The 15,448-nt window shown below is 35.5% G+C and overlaps 1 protein-coding gene across 1 annotated transcript; it reads left to right on the top strand.

Annotated features, from left to right (window-relative positions):
* The first annotated feature begins 698 nt into the window (after window positions 1-698).
* On the top strand, window positions 699-3,209 carry cfap144 (cilia and flagella associated protein 144). Its single transcript, XM_055214309.2, has 4 exons — window positions 699-976; window positions 1,062-1,121; window positions 1,314-1,417; window positions 3,035-3,209. The coding sequence occupies exons 1-4, from the start codon at window positions 847-849 to the stop codon at window positions 3,146-3,148; spliced, it is 408 nt and encodes a 135-aa protein (XP_055070284.1). The 5' UTR covers window positions 699-846; the 3' UTR covers window positions 3,149-3,209.
* The last annotated feature ends 12,239 nt before the right edge of the window (window positions 3,210-15,448 follow it).

Below are 15,448 nucleotides of genomic sequence, written 5' to 3'. Positions count from 1 at the left end.
ATGCTTTTTACAAAGTATCTGATAATATTGCATATTGCTTTTTCTTAAAGGGGTCATAGTGGAAAAATCAGACTTTTTCCATGTTTAAGTGCTTCTATCAACCTAGAAAACGTGAAAATAACTTTGTTTGGGTAAGCCATTTTCTGCAAGCATGTGAAAAATTAGGTCGTTTAGTAGGTTGTGAGGTAGGTAGCAAGGCAAATTATAATAATACTGCCCCTTATTCTGCACTATCCAACCACAGCACTGTCATTTAGTGCACAGAGAGAGAGAGAGAGAGAGAGAGAGAGAGAGAGAGTGAGTGTGTGAGAGAGAGAGAGAGAGAGAGAGAGAGAGAGAGAGAGAGAGAGAGAGAGAGAGAGAGAGAGAGAGAGAGAGAGAGAAATCATTGACAGCACAATTGAGTTTCAATTTCAACAAACCACCATTATGGTGATCAGTGCTTGCATTTCATCACATAAATCACATAATATGACCCCTTAAAACAACAACAAAGAACACTTGCTGTAACTAATTCATGAAAGATACATCTTTTACAATAAAATTCTGCTTATGTACTAATGGTAGTAAAAGTATTTGCAATGTATTCCAATTTTCCTGGTCTAATGCACGAAGACACAAAGGCTCAAATGAACGTATGGCACGAGTTTGTTATTGGGCTTTGTGCGCCCTCACGTGGACAAAAGCAATCGACGCCAAGCAACTTTCTATTTACGGTTGCCAAGCAACACGACTCTGAAGACACTGAAGCTTTGCTGATCGTCGTAGTAAGTGATTTAGTGATCACAATAGCACCTTTTAAAATTATATGAAAATAATAATTAACACAGTAAGTCATTGGTAAATATGGCAAAACCTAAGGAAAAAGAACCCGTGGACATAGTTCACCAAAATGCTATTCATGTCGAGACAATAATGAAGGAATTGAGACACCAGAAGCTTAACACAGAGTTTAACATCAACCCGTTTAAAAAACGTGAGTACATATATTTGTTTTTAGCAAAAATTGTTTCTGTAGTGAAGTACTGGACTAAATTTGTAAAAACATTCATGTGTTATAGTTCACATTTTGACTGATAAGCCCATGTCTAAAATCACCTATGGAAAGCAAGAGGAGGATCGTAAGTAACTTACCAAACACATCTTCTAGCATCACGAAAATACTTCATAGATATTGTTACAATGTAAAAAAAATCTAATCGTTTAATTTACTATGCTAACAGTGGTAGTAAGCTTAGAAGCTTGATTGAGTTAATCATTGTGTAAATCTGATACACTAAAGTAAATCAATTGTCACATAATTTTCTGTGCAGCTGCTTTTCTCCGGATCATACACGAGGCTCGTTTGGAACCAATAAAGAAGTACACACATCCTCAGACTGAAGCTCAAGAGATAGGCTGGTTATCCAGTCCTCTGGTAAAACTTATTATTCTTTTTCAAAATTATTATAAAATTAATATAGCAAAACCTAAGGAAAAAGATTTAGTCTGATTTAGTCTGTAAATATTTAGCTAATACATTCCTAATTATACTAGCCATTGAAATTCTAATATTTACATCTCAGATTTTAAATTTGTTATTAAATTACATATGTATTAAGATGTTTATATAGGAAAATCTGGTAAAATTATGCAATTCTTATGATATAAGTGTTATGTTTACTGATGTCACAGTATGGTACAATTTCATATAAACAAATTTTTACAATATTATTATTATAATATTATTATTATGAATATAGCAAAATGCTACCCAAAACGGTTATGCCATAATCAATAGTTGCATAATAAATAATTTAATAAAAAATTAGCTTCTAAGCTTTTTATCTTTCTAAAACAAATACAATAATATAACTAACTCATATATGCTAATAAAACAAATTCAAAAAGTCGCCTTAGCATAAAGGTGATAGATTTTCTGTGGCGGTGTAAACATCTTTCTATTTAGGCAAATTTGAAAATTAGGCAGTTCTTGCTGATAAAGTTTTGTAACGGGTTTTACCTTGCATTAGTCCAGAGTTGAATGCATTTTATTCAGATACAGTACAGTATCATACCAGTGTTGGGTTAGTTACTTAAAAAAGTAATTAATTAGTTACTAATTACATCTTCAATCATGTATTTAGATTACTTTACAAATTACTCTCTCCAAAAAGTATTTCATTACTTATTACTAATTACTTTCTAAATCCTATTAGTACACGATACAAGGATAGGCTTGAAATGGCTCGAAAAAATAATATATAAAAGTACATCATTTATTCTGGTCCCACTTTAGGGTCCAGTTCTCTCTATTAACTAACTTTTAACTACTTTTGCCTCAATATTCTCCAACTACTGCTTATTAATACTAAAAAAGTTGTTAATTTTAAGTATTGGTATAGAAATGGGAAGGGTTAAGGATGTAGAATAAGCTTTTGCAGAATTAGGCATTAATAAGTGCTATTAGTTATTAATAAACAGCCAACATCTTATCATTAATATTAATGCTAATAATCAACCAGTTTATGGTGATAATTGTAAACTAAAACCATGTTAAATCCAGTATTGTATTATAGTATACATAATTGTTTTACATTCCATACACAGTGTTTAGTTACATCAGAAGTAACTGTAATTAGATTACAAGAAAAAATAAGAGTAATCCCTTACTTTACTTTTTCAAGGGAAAAGTAATTAAATTACAGTAACTAATTACTTAGTAACTAGTTACACCCAACACTGTATCATACAGTATCCCAGAATAATGTCTTACACTAACTACATTCTCATAAAAATTATGTACAAAAGCTGTCATTGGGCTGGTACCCTTTCAAAAAAGTACAACTTTGTCTTTAAAAAAATGCATATTAATGCCTCAAAATTAAATTTTGATACCAAATGTATATGTATCTGTACCTAAATGGTAAACATATTAGGACCTTTTTGAAAGGGTGACAGCCTTTGGACCATTTTACGGTATAAAGGAATAGTAAATTATTATGGAACATTAAGCTTCCTTTATTATTCTTCTAATCAGCTCTTTTTTGTGCAGCTTGTCTCAGATCGCAAAGACAGGAGACTAAACTTCCCACGGCAGAACTCTGAAATCACGAAATACATGGAAGCTGCCTGGCGCTTGAAGGAGCAGACACAAAATCTTGGGTGACAGTTTGGTTTGCATTCCATGAAGTTATATTAAAGAAGGCTGAAAAAATGTTGCCAAATAAGCATTTGTTATTGTCACAAATAATCAATAAATGTGCACATGCAAATTTGTTTAGAAGAAATGCTCAGTATTAATACAGTCATGCTTGTGTCTTATGGCATTTTGCAGTAGGTTTATAGACAGGACGTTTAAAATTTTAGTCATGTACAGTATGTAAGATTGGGTCAAATGAGCACCATTCATCACAATGAATTTAACCGCACCTGTCCAGCAGAACCTACACATAGTTGGCAAAAGAGATTAGTTCACACTTAATCGATTCCAGATAATGTCATATTATACAGAAATAGGATCCACACAGCTTGCTTCACAAGAAACATCCATAACTGTGGCTAACACTGCCTGTTTTGGAACATCACAGAGATTATATCAGTCACTCAGGTCAAGATTTATGACTTTTTGTAAGATTTAAAATTGCTCTTTTTATGTAGGTACAATGACCTTATGCTGTGTTCTTACAGAAATGCATAGATTTTTTTTACCTACCTCAGATATATAGTGTTATAATGTGCAGAAATAGAAGCACCGTACTGTAAAAGTATAATAAAATCTCTTCAATAAACATTAAATGTACAAAATTATCTTCTTTTGGTGCTTTTTTGAGTTGACTGTTTCAATTGATTTAAAAACCTAATTTGCACTTGCAATTAACCGCCTAACTATTGAACAATTAAGTGCTTTGATTGCCACAAAAGCTAATCGTCTCATTTTATGCTTTATTAGGACAGCATAATGCTCCTTACCAGATTAAAGTGAAGAAAGTTTTAACTAAACTGTGTGCCTCATCAACGATGCCATGCTGCAACTCAGCATGAATTTATTTCATTAGTCTAGCCTGCCTGTTACTAAATGGAAGAATCCTTAGGAAACCAGAGATCGTTCATTATAAATTCAAGACCTTTTCTGTCTCTAGTCTAGAGAAGTCGTCACCTATATCCCAGCCAAATGCCCCGTTTGATTACAGCCTCCAAATAATCCATACCTGAGTCATCAGAACTTCTTTCCACACCATGAATGGCTAATAATCGGCAAGCTAATTAGTGTACATTGGGCATTGTATTATTTAGCTGAGAGAAGCCTTTTTTTACAATTAAAATGCTTGTAATTTATCCAAGTATGTACTTTTATAACCAATCCTTACAAAGGCTATATTTAAGGTGATACTGTACACTCTCAGAAATATATTTACAAAGGGGCAGTACCTTTTAAAGTATTACACCACAGTTTTTCAATATTTTACTATGTTCTTATTTCAACTTAAATGAATTAATACATACTTATATTTATTCAATGCGTGCACTTAATCTTTGTACAGCGCGTTGTGAATGTGTTAGCATTTAGCCTAGCCCCATTCATTCCTTAGGATCCAAACAGGGATGAATTTAGAAACCACCAAACACTTCCATGTTTTCCCTACTTAAAAACTGTTACATGAGTAGTTACACAAGTAAGTATGGTGGCACAAAATAAAACGTGGCGATATTTTTATTTAAAAATTAAAAACGAGAACTGGGCTGGCGGAAGAGCACTTAGTTTGCAGCACTACGACCTTGGTGTGCAGTAACATCATCACTCCTGACTACTCCCCCTCTCGCTTAAATGTCCGTCAATATTACGCCCGAGGTCAAAGTCCTGCAAACTAAGTGCTCTTCCGCCATACAATAGTTCTCATTTTTTAAAAATCCCACATTTTATTTTGTGCCACCATACTTACTTGTGTAACTACTCATGTAACAGTCATGTCTGTTTGGATCCTAAGGAATGAATGGGGCTAGGCTAAGTGCTAACACATTCACAACGCGCTGTACAAAGATTAAGTGCATGCATTGAATAAAGATGTAAAAATTAATCTAAGTTGAGGTAAGAACATAGTTAAATACTGAAAAACGCTGGTGTTTTCCTTTAAAAAAAAGTCTTAATATGTACCATTTAGGTACAGATACAATCTAAAAAATGGTGCTAAATAGTACTAACAGCTCGTAATCATAGGGAAGCCATATTTAGCACGACTATAGCATGACTAAAGCATGACTATACTGTATCACCACATAAGGTTCAACATTGCACAATATGGTTCTACACAGGTGTTACACAGGATCTAGATTAGTGATGTTTAGCACAAAAATAGTTCCCCTAGCCTGTGAACCACTTTTAATGCTATTTAGCACCATTTTATATATATTTTATATCATTTTTGTATATATCTGGTACCAATGTGGCCTTTTAAGTTACTAATATGAACTCTTTAGGTACAAAGGTGCCCTTTTAAAAGGGTAGCACTCCAGTGACAGCTTTTGTACTTTCATTTCTGAGAGTATATGCCTACTGCTATCTCAATACAATTTCATATAAAGGGCATTATTACTATTATGCAAAATCCACTTTACAAGGTGTTTGGATATAAATGCGTGTTGGCAGTAAAATGAAAAAAAAAAATCCCCCCACTCCTTTTTTAAATTCCCATCAAACCAAGGCAGTCTCATAAGACATGCAGTTTTGATTCTCTTATCAATTCTCTTATCAATGTGATGTCAAACTGATAAACAAACTGACACATTCTGGGCACACTTGTAAAAATTGGTACAATAGGTGCCCTTTAAACAAATTATTTTCTAGAGTATAAAGTTCAATACAATTTAATAATTTATTAAAATATTACCTACAAAGGTTAAGCTATATTAAATATTTTTTTTTAACTTTTAATATTATTGAGCTAATAAAAATCTGTGAAAAGTTAAATAGTCGTCTCAGCATAAAGGTAACAGACTTTAGTGTGGAGGTCTGAACATTTTTTGATTCGTCACATGAAGCTAAATCAGTCTGTCGGGAAAGGGTAAAATGCGGAGCTGTCGACATTGATATCTCAAGCCAGGGCCAATGTGCTGTATTTGACAAGGAAATGTATTTCACTGCGACATCAAGACATTCAATAAGGGCTTTAAAGGTTAATTAGAATTTATCCCAGTTTTAACTCTTTCTAAATCCCAATGATCAGACAAAGCTCTCTCACCTCTTGTCGTCTGTACTGAATTTGATGTGCCTGTGTGCTGACAACAGAGTATTGCCTCCTTATTTATCTGCAGCCACAGTGTTTTATACTTTAATATATCCACAGCAACTTTTTTTTTTTAATCCTTATATTATGTTCCAGGTCAATTTGACCCGTTTTGTCGGAAAACTGTGATTTTATTCTTGAAATTTTGTGACTTTTTCTTATTTATGGCCATGGCCATGAACATGCATAGCTTGGACACGCTAATATGTTTTGAAGTGTATCCAAATAATTTTGTAATGATTTTGATCTTGATTTTGAAAGTTAAGATACACTGCTGTGTTTTCAAGTTTTTTTTTTTTACAATTTTGATGTTTGCGGGTCAATTTGACCCTTATTTTTTGTTCCAAGGAAACTGTATAGACACAAATTAAATACATTTATTGCCTATACACTCACCTAAAGGATTATTAGGAACACCTGTTCAATTTCTCATTAATGCAATTATCTAATCAACCAATAACATGGAAGTTGCTTCAATGCATTTAGGGGTGTGGTCCTGGTCAAGACAATCTCCTGAACTGCAAACTGAATGTCAGAATGGGAAAGAAAGGTGATTTAAGCAATTTTGAGCATGGCATGGTTGTTGGTGCTATACGGGCCGGTCTGAATATTTCACAATCTGCTCAGTTACGCACAACCATTTCTAGGGTTTACAAAGAATGGTGTGAAAAGGGAAAAACATCCAGTATGCGGCAGTCATGTGGGCAAAAATGCCTTGTTGATGCTAGAGGTCAGAGGAGAATGGGCCAACTGATTCAAGCTGATAGAAAAGCACCTTTGACTGAAATAACCACTGGTTACAACCGAGGTATGCAGCAAAGCATTTGTGAAGCCACAACATGCACAACCTTGAGGCGGATGGGCTACAACAGCAGAAGACCCCACCACTCATCTCCACTACAAATAGGAAAAAGAGGCCACAATTTGCACTAGCTCACCAAAATTGGACAGTTGAAAACTGGAAAAATGTTGTCTGGTCTGACGAATCTCGATTTCTGTTGAGGCCTTAAGATGGTAGAGTCAGAGTTTGGCGTGAACAGAATGAGACCATGGATCCATCATGCCTTGTTACCACTGTGCAGGCTGGTGGTGGTGGTGTAATGGTGTGGGGGATGTTTTCTTGGCACACTTTAGGACCCTTAGTGCCAAATGGGCATTGTTTAAATGCCACGGCCTACCTGAACATTGTTTCTGACCATGTCCATCCCCTTATGACCACCATGTACCCATCCTCTGATAGCTACTTCCAGCAGGATAATGCACCATGTGACAAAGCTCGAATCATTTCAAATTGGTTTCTTGAACATGACAACGAGTTCACTGTACTAAAATGGCCCCCACAGTCACCAGATCTCCTCCCAATAGAGCATCTTTGGGATGTGGTTGAACGGGAGCTTCGTGCCTTGGATGGGCATCCCACAAATCAACTGCAAGATGCTATCCTGTCAATATGGGCCAACATTTCTAAAAAATGCTTTCAGCACCTTGTTGAATAAATGACACATAGAATTAAGGCAGGTTTCAAGGCGAAAGGGGGTCAAACACAGTATTAGTATGGTGTTCCTAATAATCCTTTAGGTGAGTGTATGTTGGTGTTTTATTACCCTGAAAAGGGAACTTTTTGTCACTATTTTTTGTACTGATAAAGACTTCATCAGACACAGACAAGTAAAAGTGAACTATCATCTCGATATATATTTATATACATTTATGAACTACTACGTGAAGCAGATTAATTCAGACCCACAGAAAATCCAGAGGTGAATACAGGTGATGCCAGTTGTGCCCCACAAAACATGACACCTGATACTAAATTGTCCTGTTCATATCTAATTCCTTCTCGTTTTTCATAATGTGATATTTAGGAAATTGCATTGAATCCAATTAGGGTCAATTTGACCCGCTCCATCAAAAATGTCACAAAAATCAAACACAATAAGGGTTAATACAAAGTAGTCAAAAGGAAATGTGTCACAGTACAAAAGTCACACTGCAAAAAAATTACATTCACACAAAAAACAAAATGCGACAAAAACCTGTGCACAAAAAACACAATCTTTATGTCTTTGAAATCATTTATTGCAGGAGAGCACAACTGGTGTTGCTTCAGACATCAAATGTAACATATGAAGTTGTGAACCAAAACTACTATAGAACAAACTTTGAATAAGTATTACTATACCCAAGAAATGCATAATAAAAATCAACAGCCAAATTTGTATAACTAAGAACAAGGCACAGACCGAATAGGACAAACAAAATGTATCTCTTCAGGCTCTGATTCACAGCATAAAGCAAATAGTGTTCAGTACAAACAATGTTTATTTTCCCTGCAACTGTTATTTGGTTAGTTGCATTTTATTACTTAGATTAGGAATTTATGTTCCCTGTTATCCGCAACCCTATCAAAACACACCCTGCAATCCATTTTTAATCAAGGAGCCAATGCACTTTGATTTACCCACTGAGTCATCATTGTTGTAAGTCTGTGTAGCACTTGTATATGCACTCCAAAAGTGTTGGGTAAAAGAGGGACAAACCCTATCTGTTGGGTTGTAAGTTAACCTACTGTATGCTGGGTTGTTTCTACCCATTGTTGGGTCAAACATTTTCTGGGTTAATTTAACCTAACACATAAGTTTGTCCGCTTTTGACCCAATGCTAAGTTGAAAATAACCCCACGTTTTTTTAAAGTGCACGTGGCAAGAAAACGAAAGTGTGACAAAAGGTTTAGATTCAGTTGCCACTGGTTACAGTCCTTCCAGCATACTCACTGAGCCTTGCTTTGGGACATTGTGTTCATATGCAAAAGCATTTCATAATATCAAAACACATACTGGGGCATTTATGGTTTAACACCTATTGAACTACAACTGTATTTCTCACCATGCACAGTTTAATGAGAATAGTATAATATATTATATACAAAAGAAATGTCAAATGAAATTGGCATGCTTCTGTATTCTTTGAGGTAAATGTGCATACTGACCAAATCCTCACAGTCCACTGTAGTTACTGTATGAAGCCAGTCAAGCTAAGAAGCATCGGATGACTTCTGGGATGATTAATTCATCTTACGCAACTCTGGTCAGCAAGCACTGAGAGTGTCTGGCTGGATGGCATAATCTCTGCTCAACGGAAATTGGAAAAGTGACAGTCCCGGGCTCAACCTAAAAAACTAATATGCTATAAATGTAGCCACAGTCACAATGCTTTGGATCATTGAATCCTAATGTGTGGTGTCACAATGATTATAATTAACCTTTATTGTTTTAATACTTAAGTGAGAAGCCATCCAAACAGTAAAGACAGATGGCCATTGCAAACGCAAATGTGCTCTCAGCAATACTGGAAACACCTGCTGCATATTAGTTGTTAAAATTTATTATGATGTCTAATTGTTTGATATTTAAAGTCCCCCTATGGGGAGAATCAGGTTTATTTTGTTGTTTACAGTATATGTTTTTGTGGTGTTTTTAGTAAGCAATAAGGTACGAGAGGCTGTGCTGTATCGTGAATAAGAAACGACTGAAGGGCGTTGTTAGGCACGACGCGAAGCGGAAGGCCTGCAACCCCTTCAGCCCAGGCCCGGATTGGCCATAGGGAGAACCGGGAGGATTCCCGGTGGGCCGGTCTGTTTTTTTTTGGCCACGAGGGCCGGTGTTGTCATGCCACGATGACGCGTATTTGCGGGTGAGATGTCCCCGCAGCTTTATGCACAAGTTGATTGTGTCCCGAGTCCCGACCACTTATTGGAAGAATTCTTGCATTAGGGTTTATTGACATAAAACGCATGGGAAACGCAGGACGTGCCGCTGTCTTCTGGTTTTCAAAGCGCTTACTTGAACACGAGTTTTGTTTCAGACGCGTCTATATTGAGTGCGCTTGCCGGCCGCGCGTCTATATTTAAAATAAACTGGAGGGCGTCTTTTGAGTGCGCTTGCCGGCCGCGCGTCTATTAGATTTTAAATAAACTTGAGCACGTCTTTTGAGTGCGCTTGCCGGCCGCGCGTCTATATTTTCAATAAACTTGAGTGCGTCTTTTGCGTGCGCTTGCCGGCCGCGCGTCTATTATATTTTAAATAAACTTGAGCGCGTCTTAATACAAACGGGCTTGCCTCTAATAGGAAAAGAATTTACAAAACGTATTTTTTTATCCAAGCCATAGATGAAGTCTCTATGAATAGTCATTATTCATCGTTTATTGCAAGAGGAACAAAAATCTATTTGATGCAAAACTCATTAGTTTATTTGAAAAAAGTAGTTTCAAAAGTGTATCCATGATGTTTTCTTTTTTTTAACACAATGTAGGCCTACGTTATTTAGCAATAGACATGATCTAATTACTAAAAAAAACAGATTTTTTCCATTTGTTTCCAATGCATACTTGATAAATCTTGCTTGTGTATTGTATATCAGGGGTTTCCAAACGTTATCAACAGTTAATCTCAAGACTCACCATTTTTTAGAAATAGAAATATAGAGGAAAACACAAACACATTTGTTTCCTTTAGTTTTTGAATAAGTTTACTTTAGTAATATTATGGTCTTATGATAGGGCTGCATGATTATGGCAAAAAGTATAATTGTTTACTGCATTTGCACGGAATATGAAATTATATATTTGAAAAATACAGTGAATTGCAAGGCTGCAGACAACAGTGCACTACTGCAGACTTATACTACTGAGGGTTTAAAGATATTATTTTAATAGTCAGTCGTGAACTAAAGTGGGCCGGTCTAAGCCATGAAACTCCAGGGCTGAAAATGAGTCCCACTCCGGCCCTGCTTCAGCCGTTACTTATTCACAATACAGCACTTGCCTCGAGTACCTTATTGCTTTTATAAAACGGTTACTACACAATATTAAAGTAAAAAAAAAATATCAGTTCAACTTTCATGAAGTTAAATCAATAAAAGCATTCATTTTGCTAGAAAAAATAGTCCCTGACTGCGAACAATAACATGAAAGCTCAAATAAAAACAACAAACTGTTCTCAAACTTTGTCTCATTATATGTTTATGTGTTGCTAAGGGGCGTAGTGATATTAAATAGAACTGTGGGTGAAGCGGTCATAGCAGTGTTTTATCGTGAATAAAGCACACCTATTGACCAATCAGAATCCAGGATTGGTACTAACCGTTTTATAAATATGTTTATTACAATTGGCTTGGTTTCCAATGTCACAAACATCAACACAGTTGAATGCATGTTGAGGTAGTTTTGAGGCATATATATATAAGAACTCGAACTATAATTTACATAAAAATACACACATATTCTCATGAGGTCACGTTGCATATTCATAAATCCTAATACTAGATACTGTGACAGGTAAAACTTTTATTCTATATAACTTTTTTACGAGTTGGCTAATTCTTATACAAAGTGAATCATACAAAAAACGTACAACTGAGTTGCCGGTAACTTACCGTAGAGTTAAATTTATGTTATTTACTGGCAACATTTTGTTCAAAGTTAAATGAACATTTAACATTTACAAGTCTTTGTCTTTACAGAGTAAAACTAAAAAAACAGCATCAAGCAAAACATTTTGAGAAACAAAATCTGAAGCAAAAAACAGAAAAAGGTTGATGATGATTTCTGGTTCCCAGAATGCTTTGCATGAGGCTGTTATTGTATAGTTTTATTCTGTAAAGATAAAGACTTGTTAATATTTAAAATGTATTTAACTTTGAACAAACTCCCGCCAGTAAATAACACAAATTCAAATCCAAGGCAATTCACCGGCAACCCAGCCGCAATATCATTGTAATTTCTACAGATTTTTTTACAGGGTATAAACAGGACGGATAAAAAGAAAACAAACCATAAAACAACTGTTCTCACTCCCTGCCTTATAAATATGAGAAAGGTTGAGGGGATCCATCTTCCTAAATTTCCAATAAATGTTACAGTGGTGTAAGGTTGGGTTAAAGCACCAGATCATGGTATTAGATTGGGTTCGAGTTACAGCAAAATACTATATACACTGTACACTTAATCACACACAATCTATAAAAGGCACACAAAGAACAGTCTGGGATTAAAAGGGGAAGTGTCTTTCACCTCACCAAAAACCTCTTCTGGCTTTATCTTGTTGTCATCTAGGCCATTGGTTCCCAAACTTTTTCAGCGTGTGGCCCCCCTTGTGTACGATGCATCCCTTCGCGGCCCCCCAAAGAAAATTTGTGACAAATAACTGTTCTAAAACTCAACATTTTAATAATAAAAAAACATAAAATTATACAAAAAAAGTAGTGCTTTAGGTTAGTAGCCTCATTTTTTTTTAGGTTTAATTACACAGAATTCATGATAAATTAATGTTTTTCATAAAATGTCATAAAACTGGGGCTCCCTGGCACCGTTTCGCGGCCCCCCTGGGGGCCCCGGCCCTCAGTTTGAAAACCACTGATCTAGGCGAAAGTCAATCAGGACAAGGGTAGCGCCTTTTCAGATAATTAGCAATGTGATCGCTGTAGTCTATTAAGTAGCTCAGCAAGACGAGATATAAAGTACAAAGGAGAGAAACATGCACTTCCCTATCTGAAACATGCAAGAAAGAAAGAGAGTACGTCTTTGAATGCAACTTTAAAAGGCCAACTATGTTGAGATTTTGCAATAAAATGTCCAATAATCACTAGTCTCGCGTAGCCAGACCTTCAATACTGTACCTCAATACGGTCAGGGCCCGTATTCATAAAGATTCTAAGAGTCCTCTCAGAAAACTCTTAATTTAGCAAAAAAACTTTTACGTAGGAGTCTTAGCTTAAGAGCAATTCGGGACTGATCTGAGAGCAACTCTGAGTTAGGAAAAGACAAAAACTTTTATCTTAGTGAGGAGGTTGACCCCGTTGCTATGGATATTAAAGTTAACTAAACTCAGAGAAGCTTTTAAGATGGTCTGATGACATTGACAGTGTACCAATGCATATATTGCTAGTATGGCCTCTATTGTAAACATAGCTAATGGTATCATGCTCACTTTATCTTTGGTTTCGGCTGTGACTGTGCAGAAATCATGTGTGTTTGATTTCATACGCCACTGTGCAGATCAATCTGTGGAAAGAAATTTATTCAACGAGACTCACAAATCATGTTCATGGATGATGTAATAAAGTTTTACTATAACCATTATGTTATAATGTTATATTATGTTTTGCGCCATTTAGCAGTGAAATAACATATGGTGGCTTTAATTTATTCTAATAGTGGTTGACACAACTGCACTGTCAAAAAAAATCCACCTTTTCTATCCAGACTGATCTCACGGAAAGTTGTGTAATAGTCACGCAAAATTTGATTAATTTATTCGTGTCCATGGCACGAAATTCAGCTTTTTTCATGTCACTTGCAGAAATTTCTATAAATAGTTTTTTGTGTCCGTTGCATGCTTTTCTTTTTCGTGTCATTTTATGTTTTGTTTTCTCGTTGTTTTTTTTCTATTTTCTTACCATTGTCATTTGGGGTTAGGGTTAGAAATAACTTTCTGTTACATTTTTAGACATCCAAACCCCAACTTTAGGCAAGAATAGTTTTAAAAGCGGAAGAATAGATAGATAGACCAATAGATAAAAGTGCATCCTAACCCAAACCCCAAATCTAACCCCAACCCCAAGTGACAATGATCATGCCATGGACACGAAAAACGGTTTATAGAAATTTGGGCGGGTGACACGAAAAACACATTTGAGTTCAAGGCAAAAACTCAAATTTTGTGCCATGGACACAAATAAATTAATCAAATTTTTCGTGACTATAACACGACATTCTGTCAGATCATGTTGCTTCTATCACTTGGGTGATAACCTTAAAGGGAGTGTTCACCCAAAAATGAACACTTTGTGTTCATCAGAACAAAGAAGTTTATGCACGTTTGTAACAACATTAGAGCGAGTAAATGATGACAGAATTTTCATTTTTGGGTGCACTATCCCTTTAAAGGTTAATTTTTGTACCTTTTTGAGTATACAACCCATTGAAATGGTGGGGTGCAATATTATACACTAACGATTGTGTACCTTTACGGATCAATTTTGCACTATTTAAATATATTAGGGGTAAAAAACATTTAAGTGTACAGTAACTTTAAAGGTACACAATAGATCCTTAAGGTACAGTATTGTACCCAAAATGGCACAACATTGTATTATGTTTTGTATACCTGTAAAAGTTAAGGTACCATCCCAGCAACAGAAAAGGTACAGTTTTAAAATTTTCTGTCAATTTAGGAAATGCATATAAGCTTATAATTGGTCTGTTGTTCACACGCAATAGATATAGAAACAGTTTTCCTGTGAATCATTTCTACAATATGTTTAACTTTATGATAAAATTACATTGCGGTCTGTTATCTTGAACTATCCATCAACATTTGGACCAAGAAGGTCAGGGAGCTCAGCACATTGCTTTATGCTTATCCAGTGTTTTTTGGAGACTAACATCTGCTGTGCAGCTAACTTTTTTCTAATGAACTATTTCTGTTGCTGTATGTGCGTAATGGTGGTTGTCTTCTTTTGATTGATTTGGAGTGGAACATCCACACCAACAACAGAAAACCGGAGCTCTGTAGTTACACACAACCTGCTGTCTCATCAGAATCAAACTTCATGTTTGCTGTGGGGTGAAGACAGCTCTCTAATATTACAAAGATCCAGAACTGTCAATGCAGTCAGGGATCCAATTTATGTTCCTTCTCTTTTCTTTTGTTTGTGTACGTGTTGTGCACAATGATGTGTTGAGTTACGATGTACTGCCAGAGCAGTATGTTAGTTGTTGAGTCAGCAATGATAAAGGCTCTTGACATGACTGAAGACAGACTAAGCATACGAATGGCTTCCAAATGGATTTTAGATTGAAGAGTTATAAAAAAGCCATGTTAGTGACGTTATACTGTTAACATGTCCTTAATTCGCTAAAGGTTCTTTAAAGACTGAAAGACAACTAAACACAAATCCAGTTCTCTCTGTCACTCAGCCAAGAAGAGGAAAACTAAAAACAAACACCTTGTATTTTCATGACTTAAGATGCTTCAAGACAAACTAGCACTCTAAGAAAGTATGTGTTAATTTTTTATACATTTTTGTGTTATGCTATTTATGTGTCATTTTGTGTTAAAATAAATAAAAGTGACAACATGAGTTGTGTTAAAAGTAACACAAAATAATAACACAGAGATGTGTGT

Source organism: Misgurnus anguillicaudatus, chromosome 8 (genome assembly GCF_027580225.2).
Source record: "Misgurnus anguillicaudatus chromosome 8, ASM2758022v2, whole genome shotgun sequence".
Classification (NCBI taxonomy): domain Eukaryota; kingdom Metazoa; phylum Chordata; class Actinopteri; order Cypriniformes; family Cobitidae; genus Misgurnus; species Misgurnus anguillicaudatus.
This window is presented reverse-complemented; position numbering and strand designations above follow the sequence as displayed.